Source organism: Triturus cristatus, chromosome 4_1 (genome assembly GCF_964204655.1).
Source record: "Triturus cristatus chromosome 4_1, aTriCri1.1, whole genome shotgun sequence".
Lineage (NCBI taxonomy): Eukaryota > Metazoa > Chordata > Amphibia > Caudata > Salamandridae > Triturus > Triturus cristatus.
The window spans coordinates 288,812,163-288,831,927 of record NC_140585.1 but is presented as its reverse complement, the minus strand read 5'-3'; the positions used below and the strand labels follow the sequence as shown (position 1 = coordinate 288,831,927).

The window sequence follows — 19,765 nt, the reverse complement described above, 5'->3', positions numbered from 1 at the left end:
ATCTGCACTAGGGTGTGGCTTAGACTCGATCGAAAATGGCTGCACCGTAGCAGAGCTCAGATCCCCACGGAGCTGACCCCATAATCCGTTGTCCTATCTGGAGTTACGAATATCCCCTTGTGAAGAGAAAGTGTAGCAGAAAGGTGCGAGACCAGAATCTTGATCTGCCCCAGGACGAGGTGGAAGTAACTCGAAGGCTGCGGCGGCCATCGTAGGCAGAAGCTGAGTACTGGACGGCAACACGACCGAGCCAAGGGACCGACTGGGCAAGGGAGCATTGGCGACTGCCCCGCCTCAGGTCGCATTCAGTCTCCATTGGAAGGGACAAAGCACTAATCCCACCGGCCCCGTGTGGCTCGGGAGGAGGCGTGACCAGCCTGGATGTGGGAGCCAAGTGGAGTGGCAGGAGGTCAAAGGCCCTTGCCAGGCTGCGACGATCGGAGACGAGTGAAGAAGCCTAGCCCCCTGCTATATTACTGTAGCAGGACTGCGCAGAAGGCAGCCCGACCACAGCGCCGGCTCTGACCTGGGAGAAGCAGACTCCTCCCAGGCCTCGGTCTAGGGTGGCAGAGCGAGGAGCGTACAATGTTTGGGACTCTCGCTGGGAGGTTTGTAGAGCAGACAGGTGGGCCTGTGGTGGAGAGGACACAGATCATGATCCTGGCCCCTCTGCAGATGGCCCGTTAACACTGAGGGTCCTGGTGGAGCCCGGAGGCGAGGGTGGAAAGGCCGTTTTGGGCTGTTGAGGAGACCAGACACCAACTGACTTCTTGGGCACCATCGTAAAGGTGGGGCTAAGTGGCATACCGTCAGAAGTGCCAGAGATTGTGGCAGCTCACAGAAACTGGTATCCTACTGTGAGCGGGATAGCCCACCAACAGTTTGTCCAGGAGGGTGCCCAAGCCGGGCCCAAAGAGGCGAAGGGATCAAGGCCACCTGTGGCGATACCGGAGAAGATATGTTGAAACCTAAGAGTCCGGGTGCTTCACAACCAAAATGGCCAATTATGCCATCCCAAGGCCCCCCCGCGCGTCCCCTCCCCCTAAGTGTTGGAAGTGGCAGCAGAACCCTCCCTATGGGGTATCATGGTAGCCATAGTAGACATCAATGGCACACTAGAACCCAATATAGACTCTGTAACTGAGGTCAACCTGATCAGAGCGTATCTTCAGAAACTGAGAAGGTCATGACTGCAGAGAACCCGATAATCCAGTTCCAGGCCACGTCAAAACATCTGGAAACACAAGTACAATCCCTGATGCAACAGGCGAAGACCATGGCAGCCAAGTGTGAAAATCCGACAGGGAGGGCGAGCAGGAATAATATCAGGGTGGTGGGGGTCCCGGAGGGGGCCAAGGGCCCAAGTGTGGACCTGTTCCTGGAAGACTTTGTTAACACATTGTAGCCTAAGAGAGTGTCCAAGTTCTTCTCGGTCGAGAGGATGCACCGGGCCCCAATGCCCCCGCTGAAACCTAGGGTTGACCCATGACCATAATCTTCAACTATCGTGATGCAATCATCCTAGCAGTCAGGGCTAAAGGAGACATCCACTTTGACAATACCCAGATCATTTTTTTTGCGGACTTCACCTTGCAGGTACAAAGACAGCTCAGGCGTTTCTAAGTGGTGAAGCGGGAACTCCGAGGACGAGAAATCAAATATATGATGCTCTTTTTGGCAAGGCTTTGAATAATTGCAAAGGGTAAGATCTGGCACTTTTTCTCCCCGGAGGAGGTGTGGGAGTGGCTAGAGCAGTGGCGTACAGCCGGCTGACGCAGAGACAAGGGACCCGAGGCACTCCCGAGGAGAACCAAATCGAGACAAGATGACTGGGGTGATGTTGGAGCAACAGGAGGCGGAGGAGTTTCCCGAGACCCATTAGAGTGCAGGTGGGGTGCCGCAAACTGAGTGAGCCAGCCTGGCAGGTAAGAGTGCCCGAGGGCTGGAGCTGACGAGTAGAGTACTAAGGGAGGCAGCCAAAGTGGCGGGATCCGGCAACAGTCGGGTCACTAACCATGAGCTGATTTTCTCTTTCCGTGACATAGGTCCCATTACACTGTGAACGAGAGTATAGTAAAGTTATCATTGATTAAGCAGGGGTATGGAATATGTAATTGTTTTAGCAGATTCTCGGCGCGGCCGAGACACCCCCTTCGTGTAATAAGAGTAAGCTGTTAGTTTAGTGATAGGCACTCTGCAGGTTGGGAAATTGGGGAATCCACAGCCAGTCTACCAGGGTGGGGGGCACTGTTAGGATAGTTTGAATTGCGTGCTCAGAGGAAGGCTAGGGGGAACCGATATTGCACAACGCACAGAAAACTCAGTGGAGGCAATATTGTTAGGGGCTCAATTGGTGACATGGTGGGAGGAGAAGAAAACCTTTTACTATGGTGACCCGTGATGCCCAGGTGAAGATGATAAAAACATGGTCCTGGAATGTCAACGGCCTTAATGGTTGGATCAAACGGACAATGGTAATGCAATTTATTAAGATACATGCCCCAGATGTTATTTTGCTACAGGTAACCCATCTTTGAGGTAACCGTTGTAAGGCACTGGATCGATGTGGCTATACACTGTTGGCACACTCTGGCTATACCACCGGCTCAGGGGAGTGGGAATACTGTGTAGAGCCATGCTTCCTTTTATGCTGAAAAAGACATGGACTGGCCCCCCGGGGGTGTTTGTTGACGTGAGTGGTCAGTGGGAGGGGGGACACTTAAATTATGCTCGCTGTACGTCCCACCAGGGGTACAATCCACCACAGTTGAAATGCTGGGTTCCAGGCTCCTTGAGTTCCCAAATAGACATCTGATTATGGGGTGGGGGGACATGAATTACATAGTCTTACTTGAGATGGATTTTGGGGGGAGGGGGTTCAGCCTCGGGGAGGATAAAAAGTTCACCTCCGACATTCGAAAGAGAGCTGAGCTTTTCTTCGTGGATAATGTAGGTGCGGTGGACTCGAGTGATGCTGTGGGAGGCATTCAAAATGGGGCCTTAGAAAAAAGAGGAGACTACAGTGCCTAGCCCTAGAGACCACAATATCCAATTTAGAAACCTGAGGGGGGGGGGGGGGGGGGGGGGGTTGTTGCGACATCGTCATTAGAGGCAAAGCACCAATTAAAACTGCGCCAGCAAGAGCTGCTAAAGGACACTTCCAGAGCGCAAACATTGGCCTTACTGCATAGATTATAGGAGGTGGTTGTAAGGTCAGTTAACTGCTAGCGTGGCTAGACAAGAGGAGGGCGAGTAAGAAATGGGTTCCAAAGATAGTAAATGGGGCAGGGCGACACTATCAAACTGGGAAGAGATGGCAGCGGTGTTTGCCACATACTACAAATCACTGTACATCTCTTTATCTGGGGAGACTGAAGAGGACTGTAGTGATTAGAGGGAGACCTGATAGTGGAGGAAATTAAAAACGAAACTCCGTCCCTACAATCTGGCAAAGCAGTGGGACCAAATGGCTTACCGAAGGAGCTATTTAAATGTATGCTGGATAAAATGGCGTAACACCTCCTTGGTATGTACACAGAAGCCGGAACGAAGAGTGCCCTGCCCCAAGACCAAAGGACTGCGGTGATTGTGGTAATTCCCAAGGACGGTAAACCCCCAATAGATTGTGGGTTTTACAGACCAATCTCCCTACTTAATTACGAAGTCAAAGTGTTGGCCAAGATCCTATCCATATGTTTATGTAATTACCTCTCTCATACATCCGGACCAATCCGGATTGATGCCCCTTAGGGGCACCAGACTGAATTTGAGATGACTGTTTGGGGTCCTCCAAATGATGAACGCAGGTATGTCTGATCTTGTGGCCCTTCAGTGCTTGTATGCTAGGATGGCTTTCGATAGTGTGGAGTGGAGTTACCTCTTCGCCGTGCTGGGCCACATGAGCTTTGGTCCAGAATTTATTGGTTTGGTAAAACTTCTCTATCACCAACGATTGGCAAGGGTATGAGTTAAAGCCACTGTGTCTAGGGTGTTCTCGCTCCAGAAAGGGACGAGGAAAGGTTGTCACCTGTCCCCTCTATTTTTTTCGCTGGAGCTTCTGGCGGCCTGGACGCGACAATACCCCCTGAAATAGGGTATTCTGGTGGGTGAGGACTGGGACGAATGCATTTCCCTATATGCGGACAACATCCTTTTGTATGTCAGAATATGAATACAGTCAATTGACCGGATTCTTCAGATTTTCCTTATTTACCGGGATTATTTGTGATACCGCATTAACTGGGATACATCCCTGCTGCTCCTGTTGACAGGTGGTTTTCCTAAGTTGACCACCAGATACAGAGTTTCAGCCAAGACGCAGGTTTTCAAATACCTAGGGATCTATGTGACAAGAGCTCCCACGAATTCTATCAAGTCTAGGGACCCAACTAGACAGATTCATAGGGGACATAAAGCGCTGATGGACACTCCCACTCACACTAATGGATTGAGCAGCCCTATTAAAGATGATGGCACTTCTGCGTCTCCAATGTGTTTTCCAAAATACACCCTATGAGATCCCACCCCCCTTTTTTCAGAGGGTGGAAATGGAATTACGCTCCTTGTTGTGGAGCGGAGGTGTCCCACGCATAGCACTGCGCAAATTACAGAGGGGTTTATGAATGGGGGTCTAGTAATTCCTGATATTAGAGCCTACTATTGGGCCTCCCAGCTAGTAACAGTAAATGACTGAGTGTTCGGGGATCAAGCAAGCCCGTCATGGAGAGTAGATAGAGCTGCCATGAGAGCGCGGAGGGAGGGTACCTCCTTCTATACGACAAGGGAATGTTTCAGGTGCTCCCAATTCTCACACACACACACACAGTGGTAAAAGTGTGGCGCACAGCAGACAAATATTTGGTTTGGGAGAAGAAATTAACGAAGATGACCCCACTTTGGGTCTGTGACTAACTTCGAAAGGTGGGGGAGTTGAGTAATTTTAGCAAATGAAAGTTGTTGGGTCTGGAGAGGATTGGCAATGTGTGGCGAGGGCAGGCATACATTAAATTCAATACACTACAACAAGAATATGAAATGGGGAAGGGTGAATGGTTGAAATATTTGCAGCTGGGGCGCACCCTTCGGGGATTCATTACTGAGGGAGAAGAACTAGAAGAGGCGTCCTCCTTGGAAGATTGCCTGTTGACAGACCCTTTGGCTACAATGGCGATGTTGCTAATATCTAAGAAAATAATTAATAACTCCCCAGACCTCCTATGACCACTGACCACAGCATGAGAGGGTGACTTGGGCCATTTAGACGATGAGGATTGGGTAGAGACGTTGCAGGGCCCATGAGAGGTAGTGATGCGATCCGGGTTTTAATTGGTTCAACTGAAGGTCTTGTACCGGACCTACTTCGCTAGAACTGTTCCACCGTCTGGGCCATACTGACAACGCGCTATGTCAGGGGGTGTGGACGGGAAGGGACCTTCGACCACTTGATATGGGAATGTCCGATATTACAATCGTACAGACCGACTTGGATTGGTGTAGACAAGCGTAACACATGATATATCGGTGTAGGGGTTGCCCACGGAACTGGGGAGAAGATTTGGGGGTATTGGCAGGCCTACCGGAGATTTTAGAGAGGAAGACAGACAGAGACGAGAATGTTATCTCACTGAGTTTATAACTTCATTAATCCAAATGTAATGTTTGTTTTATGTGGATAACATGGCGTAAGCATCTGTACTCGACTGTTCTATTAATGTATTGTATGCTGAGCATGTTTTAATAAAGAGTTAAAAAAAAAAAAAAATCTGCACTAAAGCCAGAGAGACCTATTTACAATAATATAATTTGTTGCAAGGTCGTTCTTCTACAACATCTTCTACAACATCAATAGGTACAAAACTTTCAGCTCAAGGGAACAATAGAGACTATTCAGCACATGCAAACCATGGGCTTTCTAAGATCATAACAAGACTTAACCCTACATCCACTTCTCAACTTACATTTCTTAAACAAGTTTGTAAGGCACATAGATCCAGAATAACAATGCTGTAGAATGTGATACCCTGCTAGAATAAAAGTATTTCCTGGAACTAGTAGACCTGAATATCTCACGTTTGTGATGCAGGGAGTTTACTGTTGGTTCAAAGAGTTTCCTTTTGAGATCAGTTAATCTTAAAGAGTGTGTACAAAACGTCTAGCAGTGGTAGTTTTTCATCTAAGACAACATGCCATACAGGTTTAAACTTACCTAGATGATTGATTGGTGAAGGGAAACCTCCATTGTTCCACTAGTGCTAAAATAGTTATTTCTCTCCTATGTCTTTTGGACTTAATAATGAATGAGGAAATATTACCCAGCACAGCGCCGATGGTACAGATATCCCAACAACTTCAGGTTTTGCTTGCCTTCACCATCATCAGTCTCAACAGTGAGAAGAAAATAAAACTTATGGTACCACACATTAATTTGAAACCTCATTCAAGACTGCATATGAACCATGTCGATAAGTTGCTGATGAACCAGTGATCTCACACATTGTTCTGGGGAAATCGACTGGTTCTCACAAGCCGATTTTAAAATAATTTATTTTACAAAATATCATATTGTGATGTAGAACCAATTTAGCACTTTTTCCTTTCCTATTGGAGGAGGATGTGGCGAAGAGTCTGATGGTCAGTTGTGTTGAACGCAGCTGACAAGACCATTAATACAAAAAGAAGATGTGTCTAATATGCTTAGGGTGTCGTAGAGATCATTGAGGGTCATTGTTGCCTGTCCCTTATTTTATAATGAAATTGGAAAGAATTCAGTAAATTACTAATCTAAATGTGAAGTTGTACAGAGGTAGCCTTTTTCCATTGCCTTTCCAAGGAACTTTAATGGCTACTCTTAGATTGCACAGGTTTAAGCACTTGATTTACTATTACTTCCCAACTTTACAGGAAATTGATGTGACGTTGCATGTTCTTGTGAAACAACAAAAGTATGAAATATTTACTTGTGTACGGTCTTGCCTACACTGGGTTTATTTTCCTATTGTTTCTTACTTTACATTGACTAGGTTCTGCACTCAGCAAGTTTCAGACTGTCAGCCAAGTTAGCTGTTGTCAACATGTCCATGTTTTCTTTAGGCTGAATGTTTGCCAGCCTTATAATCATGCTCAGTATATAGGGGTCATTTGTGGTGGTGTTAACACACTAGTATGAGTTTTTCTTAGATTTCACCATGCCTCCAATCATTTGTGAGTATAAACCATTGCCATGAACATACGTTATAGACCAGGTCATGGACTCCTAATATGCATATTGCTACCTTAACGACAATGTATCCTTCTCACCAAGAGGGCCTTGGAATCTTTTCCAGCTGGGCACGTTTGTTATCAATAAACCCTCAGCCTGGCTTTCTGAGGGGAGAGCTTTGTATCTAAGAATGTCTCCCTGCATGAGTAAATGAGCATGTTTGCAGAGACCATGTCTCCAATGTGCTAATTTTGGAGTGTTTACCTGCATCTCCCGTAGAGAGCTCTGCGCAATGGATTTCCAACCTCAAAATGGGTAGAGCCTGCATTTTAAGGTGTAGGTTAAGACTTGAGGTGCCAAAAAGAAGAGGCGCTGGAAGGGTTTTACTGTGTGCCCGCACTGTATTCTCCACACCGCAGCATTGGGGCAGATCCTGGAAGCAAGCTCAACACCTGGCTACACCAGTTGGATCTGCATCATTCTCATAGTTTCTACATTGATAGTACTAAGGAGTACAATGTGGATGATCAGCTTTTTGTTAGATTCACTATGAATTTTTCCCTGCATCATACTGTAATGCCTTGGCCAAAAAGGACCCTTCAGAGAGCCATTTAGAGCTCTTTCCATCAAGGCTTAAACCACAGTTACAGCCCTGGCTCATTGTTACTGTTTTGGGCAAACGCCAGGTAGTCCTATTGGTAATCATCAATTCTTTTCCCATCCACTATTGTATCAGTCCTCAAGTCAGCAGAATGTGATTTCCATACTCAGTCTACCCAACTACCTGATGTAAAGTCCGCTTCTCAGTCCCACTAACTTGGAAGGGTATTTTTTTTTCTCGATGCATAAGGTCAGGAATCTTAGGTTGGAGGTATATGTGAAGAGTATGTTACTTCCCTCCGTCACCTACCTCTCTAGTGGCTACCGCAGATTTATCACTGCCCACCCTGCTCCCCATTCTGCAGAGCACTGTCACTCACCATGGAAGACCAGTACAGCAGAAGGATCAGCAACCTTACCGAGGTATGCAGGCACCTTAACATTGAAGGAAAAATCCTGCAACTTATTTGTGTCTGACCATTGGTTATCAAAGCCTTCACCGTCGAGACACCTGACATCCAGGGATTAGACATGGAGATGCTATTCATCTCCACAACTACAGAAATATTGGCATCAAGATAATTGGCATCATAGATATCGAAGTCAGTGAATTTGATATAGTCTCATCAGTCACCATTTCCTTATGCTTTATCTTTACCATCAAGACCACTGATGATTATACTAGAGGTAGACCCACAGCAAAAACCATTGCAACCTCTGCACTTTTTTCTGAAACCATGTTTTGTGCAGAGCAATGTCCATGTTGCCCATGTGAAATATGACCCTCTCCGACTTTCCAACTCTACCACCTCCTGTGGAGTTTACTCAATAATACAAGAGCAACAGATCACCATCTCTTTCACCAAGTAGGATTGAGTAGTCTGATATGGCATCAACATATTTATCATTTACATAGTTTAATAACTTGTCAATGGCAGGTGACTACCTTATTGGCATCATAATCTTTCTGATGGATATTCCTATTCCATACCGTAGAATTTTCCCAGGTACCAAACTAAATCCAGAGAATTTTGTAGCAATTCTTATGTGTGCCGTGAGGTGGCATGACTTTGCTCTGTGATGACAACGTATTACCCCGGAATTGACCAACGCTGACCGCAGTTTTTTTCTTCACCCAGCTTATGACGCAGATCCAGAGCTCCGCTTTCACCCTGTCCGTTTTCTGATGACTCCTAAAATTGAACAGTGTGCTAGGAAACTATGTCCGTCAGATGGGTCTTGCAGGTTGTTCAGAAGGGCTGCACCTAACCTTTGCTCTTCTCACCACCCATTATTTCTCCCACGCACAAACATTTTTGGAAGAGCTTCTGTGCATCCAATTTAAGGGAGTAAGCTTTTTGCTCTCCTACCGTGGCAGTGAGAGGGTCCTGGATTCGAAGAAATGTGAGGGTTATTATTCCCACTATTCTGCGGCCTGTCTAGAACCTCTGATCGCTGAATACCTTCTTGTAGAAGGACAAATTCAAAATGTTTACCTTGGATCAGATTTTTTATTCCCTGGATCCGGGAGACTGCATGGTATCCTTTGACTTGTAGGACATATATATTCATATACCCGTCCTCCAGTCCCGTATTTGTTACGTGCTGTTCATGGTGGGCCAGGAGCTTTTTCAATTTGCTGCATTCCCCTTCGGTCTCACCAGCAGTGTTTGACAGTGATGGTGGTGGTATATGCCCATCTTCAGGGTCTGAGAGTTACTGTATTCCAGATCCTTGATGACTGTATGCTAAAGACTGACTTCCCCCAGTCTCTTGTGAAATGCCTCCAAACCATGGCAGCCCTCGTAACATTGTTGGGATTTACCATAAACGAGCAAAGTCCCACCTGAATCCATCACAGCTGCTTCCATTCATTGGGTTGATCTTGTACACAGTGAAGATAAAAGGCTTTCCTCTGCCATGAGTCAAGGTAGCGACCCCGACATTTCAGGGTCGATCTTGGATCCTGGTGAGGGCGTCTGAGGCTTCTTGTCCCTGTAGCCAAGTGCAATCTCCTTGTCAACTACGCAAAGTGGCACATGCAAACCCTGTAGTGCAACCTAAAATTCCACTGGACCCAGCATCAGAGCTGCCTTTCTGACGTGATCCAAGTCTCGACGTAAATGACCTAAGAATTGCATTGGCGGCTGACCGATCAGTCTGTACTGTGACAGATTACTCTCTCCACCACCCAGAGCTGATAGTGGTGACAAACCTATCATTATTGGGTCTGGGCCTAACATGGTGGAGGTGAAGATCAGAGACCTATGTTCTCCAATAGGTGTCCAGTTCCACATCACCCTAAAAAGAATTTAACGGATGTAATGCTTGAATTAATCTCAGCTAGTGGTAATTACTCGGTCGTATTACACTCCATTTTTATTTGCCAACCAAACCACCTCAGATTAATTCAAGCATTTCACCAATCTGTCCAAATGTAGGTTGCATGCTAACTGTGCCATAGAGCTCAAGTTCCACCCTGCTGAAGAGGCCCAATAGTCCAAAATCAGTCTGGGGCTGCTTGTGTTCCCATTCAGAGGGAACCTAGTTTAGCTTGCGCCTATTTCATTTGGACCACGGCTGGTTTCTGGCATGGTGGACAAAAAAGAACGATTGATGGGGTTTTAGAGAATACATGTGGCTGAGATTATTTCAAGTCTTCCTTCCATTTCTTTGTTTGAATATATTGGTCAGAAAATTCTGTACTGGTTTTCGCCAATACCACTGATCCCTTCCCTGCCTGTGAAATTCTGGCATGTTAATGTCAATATGGTTCTCATTGCCCCCTAGTGGTAGAGGCATTGGTTGTTCCCAGAGCTTCTTAACCTGTCAATAACACTACACAGAATGCTGCCAACCAAACCCAATTTTTGACCAGGTTGCACAAGATTAACTTTAGAATCTCAAACAGACCTTGAATTTGGTACAGTCTCTCCTCAAATCCATGCAATAATGCCACTTAAATTTACCTCATGAATGCATGACCACCCTAACAAGTGCATCCTTTACCGATGAGTGGACTGAATTCTTTCAATGGTATTAACGTCCTAATCATGATGGTGTCTTTCCAAGGGCATGTGATTATTTCATAAGTACTTCAGATCTACAGTTTGTTTCCATAAAGGTTCATCTAGTGACTGTAACAGCATACAGGAAAAGCCTGCATCAATTTTAATGACCCCAGTGATTAAGAACTGTTTTTAGAAGGGATTTAAAAAAAACTACCTTTCTAAATGCAGTCTTCTCCTCCATGGGAGCACAGTCTGGTTTATCAAAAGTGATGTCTGCTCTGTTGAGCCTCTATATAAGGCATCTCATCTTGGAGGCTGCTTTTCTAGTGTTCATTACTTCAGCACTCTTAGTGAGTTGCAGACTCTTAGCAATAGGTTCCTACACAGTATGCCATAAAAATAGTGTTTGCAATAATTTTTCCTCCTGAAAATAGTATCTGATTTCCCCATCAGTCAATCTATTTCTGCTCTGATTTCTTCAGTAATCTCACTTCTCTTTCAGAAAGGGCTTTTCATTCTTGATGTCGAGAGTCTTAAATTATCCAACAACTCTCTTGCAGGTAAACGCAAGTCCCATTCCACACAGGGAAAGGTGGATACAGCAGCCTACTTACGAAATGTCTTAGTGTTCGATATTTGCCGAATGACTACTTGGAGGAAAATCTTGGGCCTTCAGAACAACAGGAAGCTGAACCTTTCTTCCTGTGTGTCCTTAAACATATGGAGAATCTGCCATAATTCATTACATGTTCACGCATGATATGTTGGTAATATTTTATATAACCATGCCTGATTACTGCTCCACTCTGTCCATTTGTGTTATTCATTCGTTTTGTTTGTATGCTTTTGTACATTGAAAGACGAAGCTTTCAGAAATAATGTCTTATGTTTGTGGTCTTTGCTTTTTTGCTATAAATATAGGTTTATGTACTGGACAGAATGGGGAGGAAAACCAAAGATTGACCGAGCTGCAATGGATGGGAGTTCCCGGGTGACCTTGGTGCCAAACGTGGGGAGAGCAAATGGCCTTACAATAGATTATGCAGAGCGGAGACTCTACTGGACAGATCTGGACACCTCTCTCATTGAATCCTCAAACATGCTTGGTGAGTCGTGAATGTGAAGTATTGAAAGCATGGTTCCTGCATACTGATTTGTCTGAAAGCACTTTTTGTTATCTGAGGTGGGTGCACAATAGACTTGGAAAATCTGTATTTACTTCTGAAAGGGAAGTGGTATATTTTGGTGTGAATGCTTCTGGGAATTTGGTTTTGTTTTGGTGCTTTGAATACAAAGCAACTACCATGTTGCTCCTTATTAGTGGAGGTGTTGTGTATGTATTGCTGTTAATGTTGCATCTTTCTCTCCTAACAACATATTGTGTATGTTTTCCATCACATGCTGGTCTGAAAATGGGTGTTCACTTGCCTGAGCACTACAATGCTATGCTCTTCTTTCTATATACAGTTACTAGCTTCTGAGCTCAGTTCCAGTTTTGCTGACTCAGTAGGTTGAAATGATTTTTCTCAGACACTTTCTCTCTCTTTCTGATGGGGTGTCTTTATTTTTCTGGGTTATTGTATTTGATGTGGCATTACTTTTTAAGGTTGGTCAGCTAAAAACATTTGGTTTTGATAAAGAATTTATGAAATAGTTGTATGAGCTTTTAGCTGCATCCTTCATTCATTGTTTTGTTGTTGTCATACACTTGTTTCGTGCACCCAACACATAATACAGCAGTGGGTCAGCCCGCTTCAGCCATTCTCTTACTTTAGTGTTGGTGATGGCATTCAGCTCTTGATCAGGTGGAATGCACATCTCCTCTAAAAGTAGTGTCCTTCAGAGCCAGGCAGTGCTGTGGTAATTTGTGTCTTTTCATTTAAAAAATTTGCTTTTAGCTGCTGCTACTCCAGCACGACAACTGGACCACCCGCATCTCATTATATTCATGTATCATGCACACAATTCATTTAAAAAAAAAAAAAAAAAGCACAATGTCTAGGTGCAGACTACTTTTAATGTCTATTTGAATAAATACCATTCAGAGATAGATGCCTATGCGTGCACATGTAAACATAGGCAGCCATCTTTCAATGGTTTTACTTCCCCCCCCCCCCCCCCCCCCCCCAAATACATTAAAAGTTGGCATAAGTGGCCATCTTTCAGTGGTTTTTTGAAAAACTAATTTACCTTTGGCTGGCCATGCGTGTGTGCGCGCTCACAGGCGGCAGTTTTTGTAATGGGTTTTGTAAGAAAGTGCCTCTTTTTGATATGGTTACCCCCACTTTTTGCCTGGTATTTGATGCAATTTTGAGGGAAGTGCCCTGGGTTCCTTCTATCCAGGTCCCCAGTGCCAGCTCTTTCCCTAAAACTGTACAATTATTCCACCAATAGGCAACTCCTTTAGCACACCTGTAACTCCCTAGTAAATTGTACACCTTGTACCTAGAGCAGGGAGCCTAAAGAGGGTCCCTGAGTGCTGCAGTATGTATTGTGCCACCCTAAGGAATCCCTTACTACACTCCTGCAGACTGCCTTTGCAGCCTGCGTGACATGGTGCAGAGAAAAGCAAAGACGTGACATGGTGCACCTCCTGTGTGCCATGCCTGCAGACACGGCATGTAATACAAGTCAGTCACCCCTACAGCAGGCCTTACAGCCTTAAGGCAGGGTGCATTATATTCAGGACACATCTGCATGAGCAGATATGGCCCTGTGATGTCCTTGTCGATTGTTGGTCATTGCCAGTGAAAAGAGAAGCCATCTTAAGTATGTGTACTGGGTACTGGTGATAACAAGTTCCCCAGCTACATAATGGCTCATTGGGTCAGGATTATGTCCACTTCGCACATGAGATGGTCATGTAGGGGGGTGTAGTTGCCCTAAAAGTAGGTAGCCCATTAGCTACTACCTGGCGCTCCCCTTAGCACCCCTGAATTGAGTATTTAAGAGGCACCTCTGATGCCAGGAACTTAGATTCAATGGATCCAGAAGAAGAGGACAAATAAGAACTGCGAGAAAACGAGACCGGAATATTTGCGTAGACTTTTGGAGCCAAACCCTGCCTGCCTGCACCAGTGTCAACAGTTTCGACCAAGTGGCAAGTCTTGCAGCTGAACAACTGTCAAGAACCCTGGTAAACTGCCAGTCCTTAACAAATTGCCAGCAATCTCCCTTGGAGTAGAGGAGCTACTACCCTGCAGTTCGCACGCACCGAAGTTGCAGAGTCCGGTTCACTGTGTTGCTGCCCCTAAGCCAGCCCAATGTACCAGCATCCCACGAAGAAGTACCTGTGCTCCTGAAGGTCAGATCTGTTCCCCAGCCACCGAGAGAGGACACCATGACCTACTGGAGCCGCACAGCACTAATGCAGATGGTACAGGGCCCCCCTGTGCAAACGAAGTCCATGCGAGTCCAATTCGGACTCCCACAGCACAGAAACCGAGAAGCCATCGAGGTACATCCGCATTGCAGTGAACACTCCCAGAGTGGCCCAGCTGTCTGGATTTCTGCACCCTCAACTGGTGAGACCGACAACAGTAAGGACCTTTAACGCACCGAGCACAGCCGACCTATCACCTCTGCACCCGAGACCCCCCGCCAGGTACCCTTGAATCGACTGTGCTTTCTTGCTCATAGGACCCTTATGAGCAGAGTCCTCCTGTTGGGAGCTCCCGGACTTGTCCCCAAATCCCTCTCTGCAGCCTGTTTCTAGGGAGCCCCATTCTTTCCACCGGCATAGCGGGTAAAGCTACCAATCCGACCAGCACCTCTGTGCCCAGACGCCCCTGGGCAGGTAACGCGTAACTGCTGGTGGTACTTTGGACCTTGGCCCCCGTATGACCCCAAGTCCTGAACGAGACCCCCCAGAAACCGACCGTAAATAACTTTATTCAATATATGCCTTTTTTCCCCATAGAGAAGCATTGATGTGTAAAGACTCTTTTAAGTGAACCTTTTACTTACCTGTAAAAAGTGATATTTAAAAAAGTACTTACTTGATAACAAAGTTCTTGGTATCAAAATGTATATAAAAATAAGATCTATTTTTCTAAATTGGTCTCCGATTTATTCTTGAGGTAGTCTCATTTTTTGCCTCTGTGAGTACTACAAATGCTTAGCACTACCCTCCGAGAAGCCTAAACTGCTCACACACCACAAAAGAGAGCATTTAGTGTAATTTTTGTGTCTGTAAACCAATGAGGGTTGCCTGGTGTCTAATGTTGGTCCACTATATAGAGAGCAAAACCAAAGGAAATGATGGACAGAGTGTTGAACATTGCAAGCACTCACCCCCAGTCAAATGATCTGGGTTTAATCCATCACCGTTCTTTAGCCCACTCTGCCACCCCAGTTCAGACATGGCCATATGCAAATCAGTCTGACCCTGTGCCTCATGGGAACAGTCCGTCCCGAACTGCCAAGCCATGTCTTCCCTGGACCGGAAACAAGCTTCCTAGGACCGGTTTCTGGCATTTCAGCCGTCTTCAGCCAGGCTTGCTTGAATCCAGTGGCAAAGTGAGCAAGGGACTCACGTCTGAGCATACCCTGCCAACTTATGGCGAACAAAGCAAAACCAAAGGAAATGATGGACAGAGTGTTGAACATTGCAAGCACTCACCCCCACTGGTCCTAGGAAGCTTGTTTCCGGTCCAGGGAAGACATGGCTTGGCAGTTCGGGCTGCACTGTTCCCATGAGGCACGGGGTCAGACTGATTTGCATATGGCCATGTCTGAACTGGGGTGGCAGAGTGGGCTAAATAACGGTGATGGATTAAACCCAGATCAGTTGACTGGGGTTGAGTGCTTGCAATGTTCAACACTCCGTCCATCATTTCCTTTGGTTTTTGCTGTGTTCGCCATAAGTTGGCAGGGTATGCTCAGACGTGAGTCCCTTGCTCACTTTGCCACTGGATTCAAGCAAGCCTGGCTGAAGACGGCTGAAATGCCAGAAACTGGTCCTAGGAAGCTTGTTTCCTGTCCAGGGAAGACATGGCTTGGCAGTTCGGGCTGCACTGTTCCCATGAGGCACAGGGTCAGACTGATTTGCATATGGCCATGTCTGAACTGGGGTGGCAGAGTGGGCTAAATAACGGTGATGGATTAAACCCAGATCAGTTGACTGGGGGTGAGTGCTTGCAATGTTCAACACTCCGTCCATCATTTCCTTTGGTTTTTGCCACTATATAGAGAGCCAGCTTCCTACAGTTTCTAGAAAAGCTTTATGAAAACTATTGGAAAACAAGTGTTGGTAAAGCTAAACGGTTGGCACCCAACACCAGTGCTATTTACTTTGCTAATAGGTAGTTTACTTTTTTTTTGTTTAAGCTTCCATTTTCTTTTCATGGTGGTGTTGATCTACAAGCAGTGCATTCTAAGACAGTTCTTGGTGTCACACAGCCTGCATCTGATGTTTGGAAAACTGCGATCGACTTAGTTTGGAAAAATCATTTGTTCTCATTCTTTGATTCTGCAAATCCTAAGGTGGGCTGTTTATTATTATCAATTTGTAAAGCGCAGCGTTCACCTAACAGGCCTCTTGGCGCTATCAAAATCACCAGTCGGCTCTGGGAGTGAACCATTCTTGATATTTTACAGTCAGAGCCGTAAGCTATCTTATTTATTTATGAAGGAGCCACGTATTTAGGTTCGTCCTAAAGCTCAACAGATTTCCATTTGCTGTAAGGGAGTTTGGTAACCTGTTCGATAATTGCACTGCCTTGACTTGGAAAGCTCTCCCGCCTAACCTAATTTTCTTAAACCTAGGAACACAGACCAGATTTGCTGATGATGACCTTAGAGTCCTCAAAGGTTTGTAGTTGCTGAATTTCTTTTGTAAGAGCCTAGGTCCCATGTCACATATCGCTTTATGGACTATACACATGGCTTAAGAGATGCTTCTTTATTTAATCGGTGGCCAACGGAGCACTTTTTAGGTACCTGATATTTAGCAGCCATCACTTGTATCCTTTGAAGTCTTTTACACAGATAATGTGAAACTCCCGGCAAAAAGGCGTTACAATTCTGCTTAATATTGTAATCTGCATTACCATTTTTCTTGTTGGCAGTGGAAGCAGTGGAACAATTCTTAGGTTTCTCACGAGTCAATAGCAAGTGGCTACAGCTTTATTGACATGAGCTTCTATAGAGTTTTTCATCAATCCGGACTCATACATTTCGAACTGATCGGGCTGTTATTAGATCTGTTTCACTTGTCCAAGGCCAGAAATTGCTCGGAAGGTATACGGAACTTTGCCGGGGGAGCAATACACAAACTTCATCTTACTTCCATTGAATTTAAGTGTGTTCCTACTGAGCCACTTTGCCATCTCACTTAGGCAGGAGTGAAGTTTTTCTTGCTAAGTGGAATAATTATTTAGGGATAATATTAATTGAGTACCATCTGCAAAGATTATGAAATGCAGCCCAAATTATGTAATCAAGGTCAGCAGTGGGTTAGATAGACATTAAAAAGAATGGGGCTTAAAGCAGATCCTTGTGACACTACATGTAAACCTTCCTTGAATTCTGAACTAGAGGGTAGGTGGAGGTGAGTGACTGCTTGACATCTCCCAGATAAGTAGGAGTCAACCCAGTTTAAGGAAGTGACTACCACCCCTATCTTATTTTAGTTTGCTGAGTAGGATCTGATGGTTGTGTCAAAATCAGCCGATAAATCAATCAGCCGATAAATCTAGCAGAATTAGGACTGCAACCTGACCACCATCAACCCTCATTCTTAATTTCTGTTTCCAGGATTAGTGCTGTTTCCTTGCAATGGGCTGGCCTAAAGCCCATTTGCTCTGGTACTAATAGACCATTGTGTTCTGCAAAGCCTGCTAAAATTTTACTGCCATATTTTGCTACAATCTTGACCGAGTATGGAAGCTGAGAGATTGGGCGGTTGTTACTAGGGTCCTTGACATCGGCTAGAGGTTTTTTCAGTAGAGGTGTAACTAGCGCGCTCTACCAGGCAGATGGAACTGTTCCTGTGGCTAGGGATTGGTTACACATTTTTAGTACGTCTGGATAGAGTTCATTCGCTCCATCGTTCCAGATTTTAGGGGGCATTGGATCTAACTGTGACCTGGATGAAATTGACATGGCAAACGTTCTAAATCTTCCTCTTTTAGCAGTTCCATTCTATCCAGCTTGTTTTAAGTTCCTTTCTGCTGCATGCTATCACTAGTCGTTGGGTTAAAACTCATTGGTATACCCTCATTCTTAAATTCCTTTCCCTGCTCAGGATTATTGTTCTTATTTATGCCATTTCTAATTAGATCTATTCTGTCATGGCAAAAATCAGATGCATTAATGCACAGTTCCTGTGATGGTTCTACTGTATGTTTTATAGAATCTGGGTGTGCCAGCTCTTTCACTGTATCGAAGATTTTTATTTATTAACTGCATCAATGATGGTTCTCGTATAGTGGCTTTCTTTAGCCTTCCTAATATCCTTTTTATTGTTAAAAGCCATTTTACCAGCAAGTGGGCATTAATGCGCCCAGATTTAAGGGCCTTAGCATCTGACCAGCCTGCCACAGCTTTATCCTTAGCGGGATCTGGTCCCCGCCTCTCTTTTCCTAATATAGTGGCTTATCCCTCTCCTTGGTAACATTTGGCTTTAACTCCAAACGTTCCTTACCGGAATACATTATTTTTGGGGTTTGTTGCTTCTTTTCTGGCCCAAAACTGGCAGTATGGCTGGCGCTGGCCAGCTTACCTTTGGTGTGGCATTGGTGCAGGTTGCTTCTTATGTAGCCTCGTCCTGTCTCCGAACAAAACAAACCAGACCGCTCACTTTATATATGCCAAAAATGGCGGCCATCAAGCAGTTTTATCAAAACAGAAAGACAAAAAAAATAGCGCCAATCAATCAATTAAGGGTTTGTACAGCGCAGCTACTCACCCGTGAGGGTCTCAAGGGGTGGGTGGGATGGACGAAATATGGGGGGTAGGGGAATACTGATCCTTCTGGGTTCAGTGGTAGAGCCAGGTCTTGAGATCCACCTTAAATTGAGTCATTGGGCATTGCCTGAGGTGGAGGGGCAGGGTGTTTCAGGTCTTGGCGGCAAGGTAGGAGAGGGATCTTACTCCTGTTCTTGTCTTGTGGATCCGATGGATGGAGGCAAGGACTAGTCGGGCAGAGTGGCGGTGTCTGGGGGGGGGGGGGGACGCGGAATGCGAGACAATGGTTCAGGTATGCTGGTCCAACGTTGTGGAGGGCTTTGTATTCATGAGTGAGGAACTTGAAGGTGATTATTTTTTTGACTGGAAGCTAGTGAAGTTCAAGAAGGTGTTAAGTGATATGGCTTAAGCGGGGTGTGTTTAGGACCAGTCTTGCTGCGGCATTTTGAACGTTCTGTAGTTTCCTGAGGAGTTTCTGGGTGATGCCACGTTGCTGCTTATGTAGCCCTTTCCTGCTTCCGAACATAACAATCTAGACCGCTCACTTCGTATGTGCTGAAAATGGTGGCTGTCAAGTGGTTTTATTAAAAAAGAAAAGCAATGATTAATAGTGCCAGAAAAACACTGCACGATTTGATGGTATATATGTATGAGGCTGTTACTGCAACAACTTGCATATGTGAGTGCTTCTGGAAAGGGGAGCGCAGAGTTAAGAGTAAGAAACCTGCCATGTTCACTGATCATTTTATCCCCAATTTCCCACCTTGGATATAAGATGGAGAAGAAACACTGGGATGGATGAAACTCTCCAAGCCAAATCTGCCGAGAAGATATTTTTTAAATCTTTTCACTCAATTAACCCTGTCTCCCTCAAGTATTCCAGGACCTTAAATTAGTATCTGAAAGAAACACGTTAGTTAGATTCCTCACCTTAGAATATCCCCAGGTGTCAGGCTGGATCCGTAAAGATTTTTCGTCAGCAATACCCTTGCGCGTCGCTAGGCGTCGTCTGCGGCTCCACGTCCGTCGTCGTGATCACCAGGATGAC

The 19,765-nt window shown here is 45.4% G+C and overlaps 1 protein-coding gene across 1 annotated transcript in view; it reads left to right on the top strand.

The window, feature by feature from the left end:
• The window catches only part of LRP6 (LDL receptor related protein 6), an 880,431-nt gene that overhangs the window by 477,710 nt on the left and 382,956 nt on the right, over positions 1-19,765 (top strand). Inside the window, exon 11 of the mRNA XM_085652091.1 lies at positions 11,731-11,915. Coding sequence (XP_085508217.1) covers positions 11,731-11,915 — 185 coding nt within the window. The remainder of the gene's footprint in view (positions 1-11,730; positions 11,916-19,765) is intronic.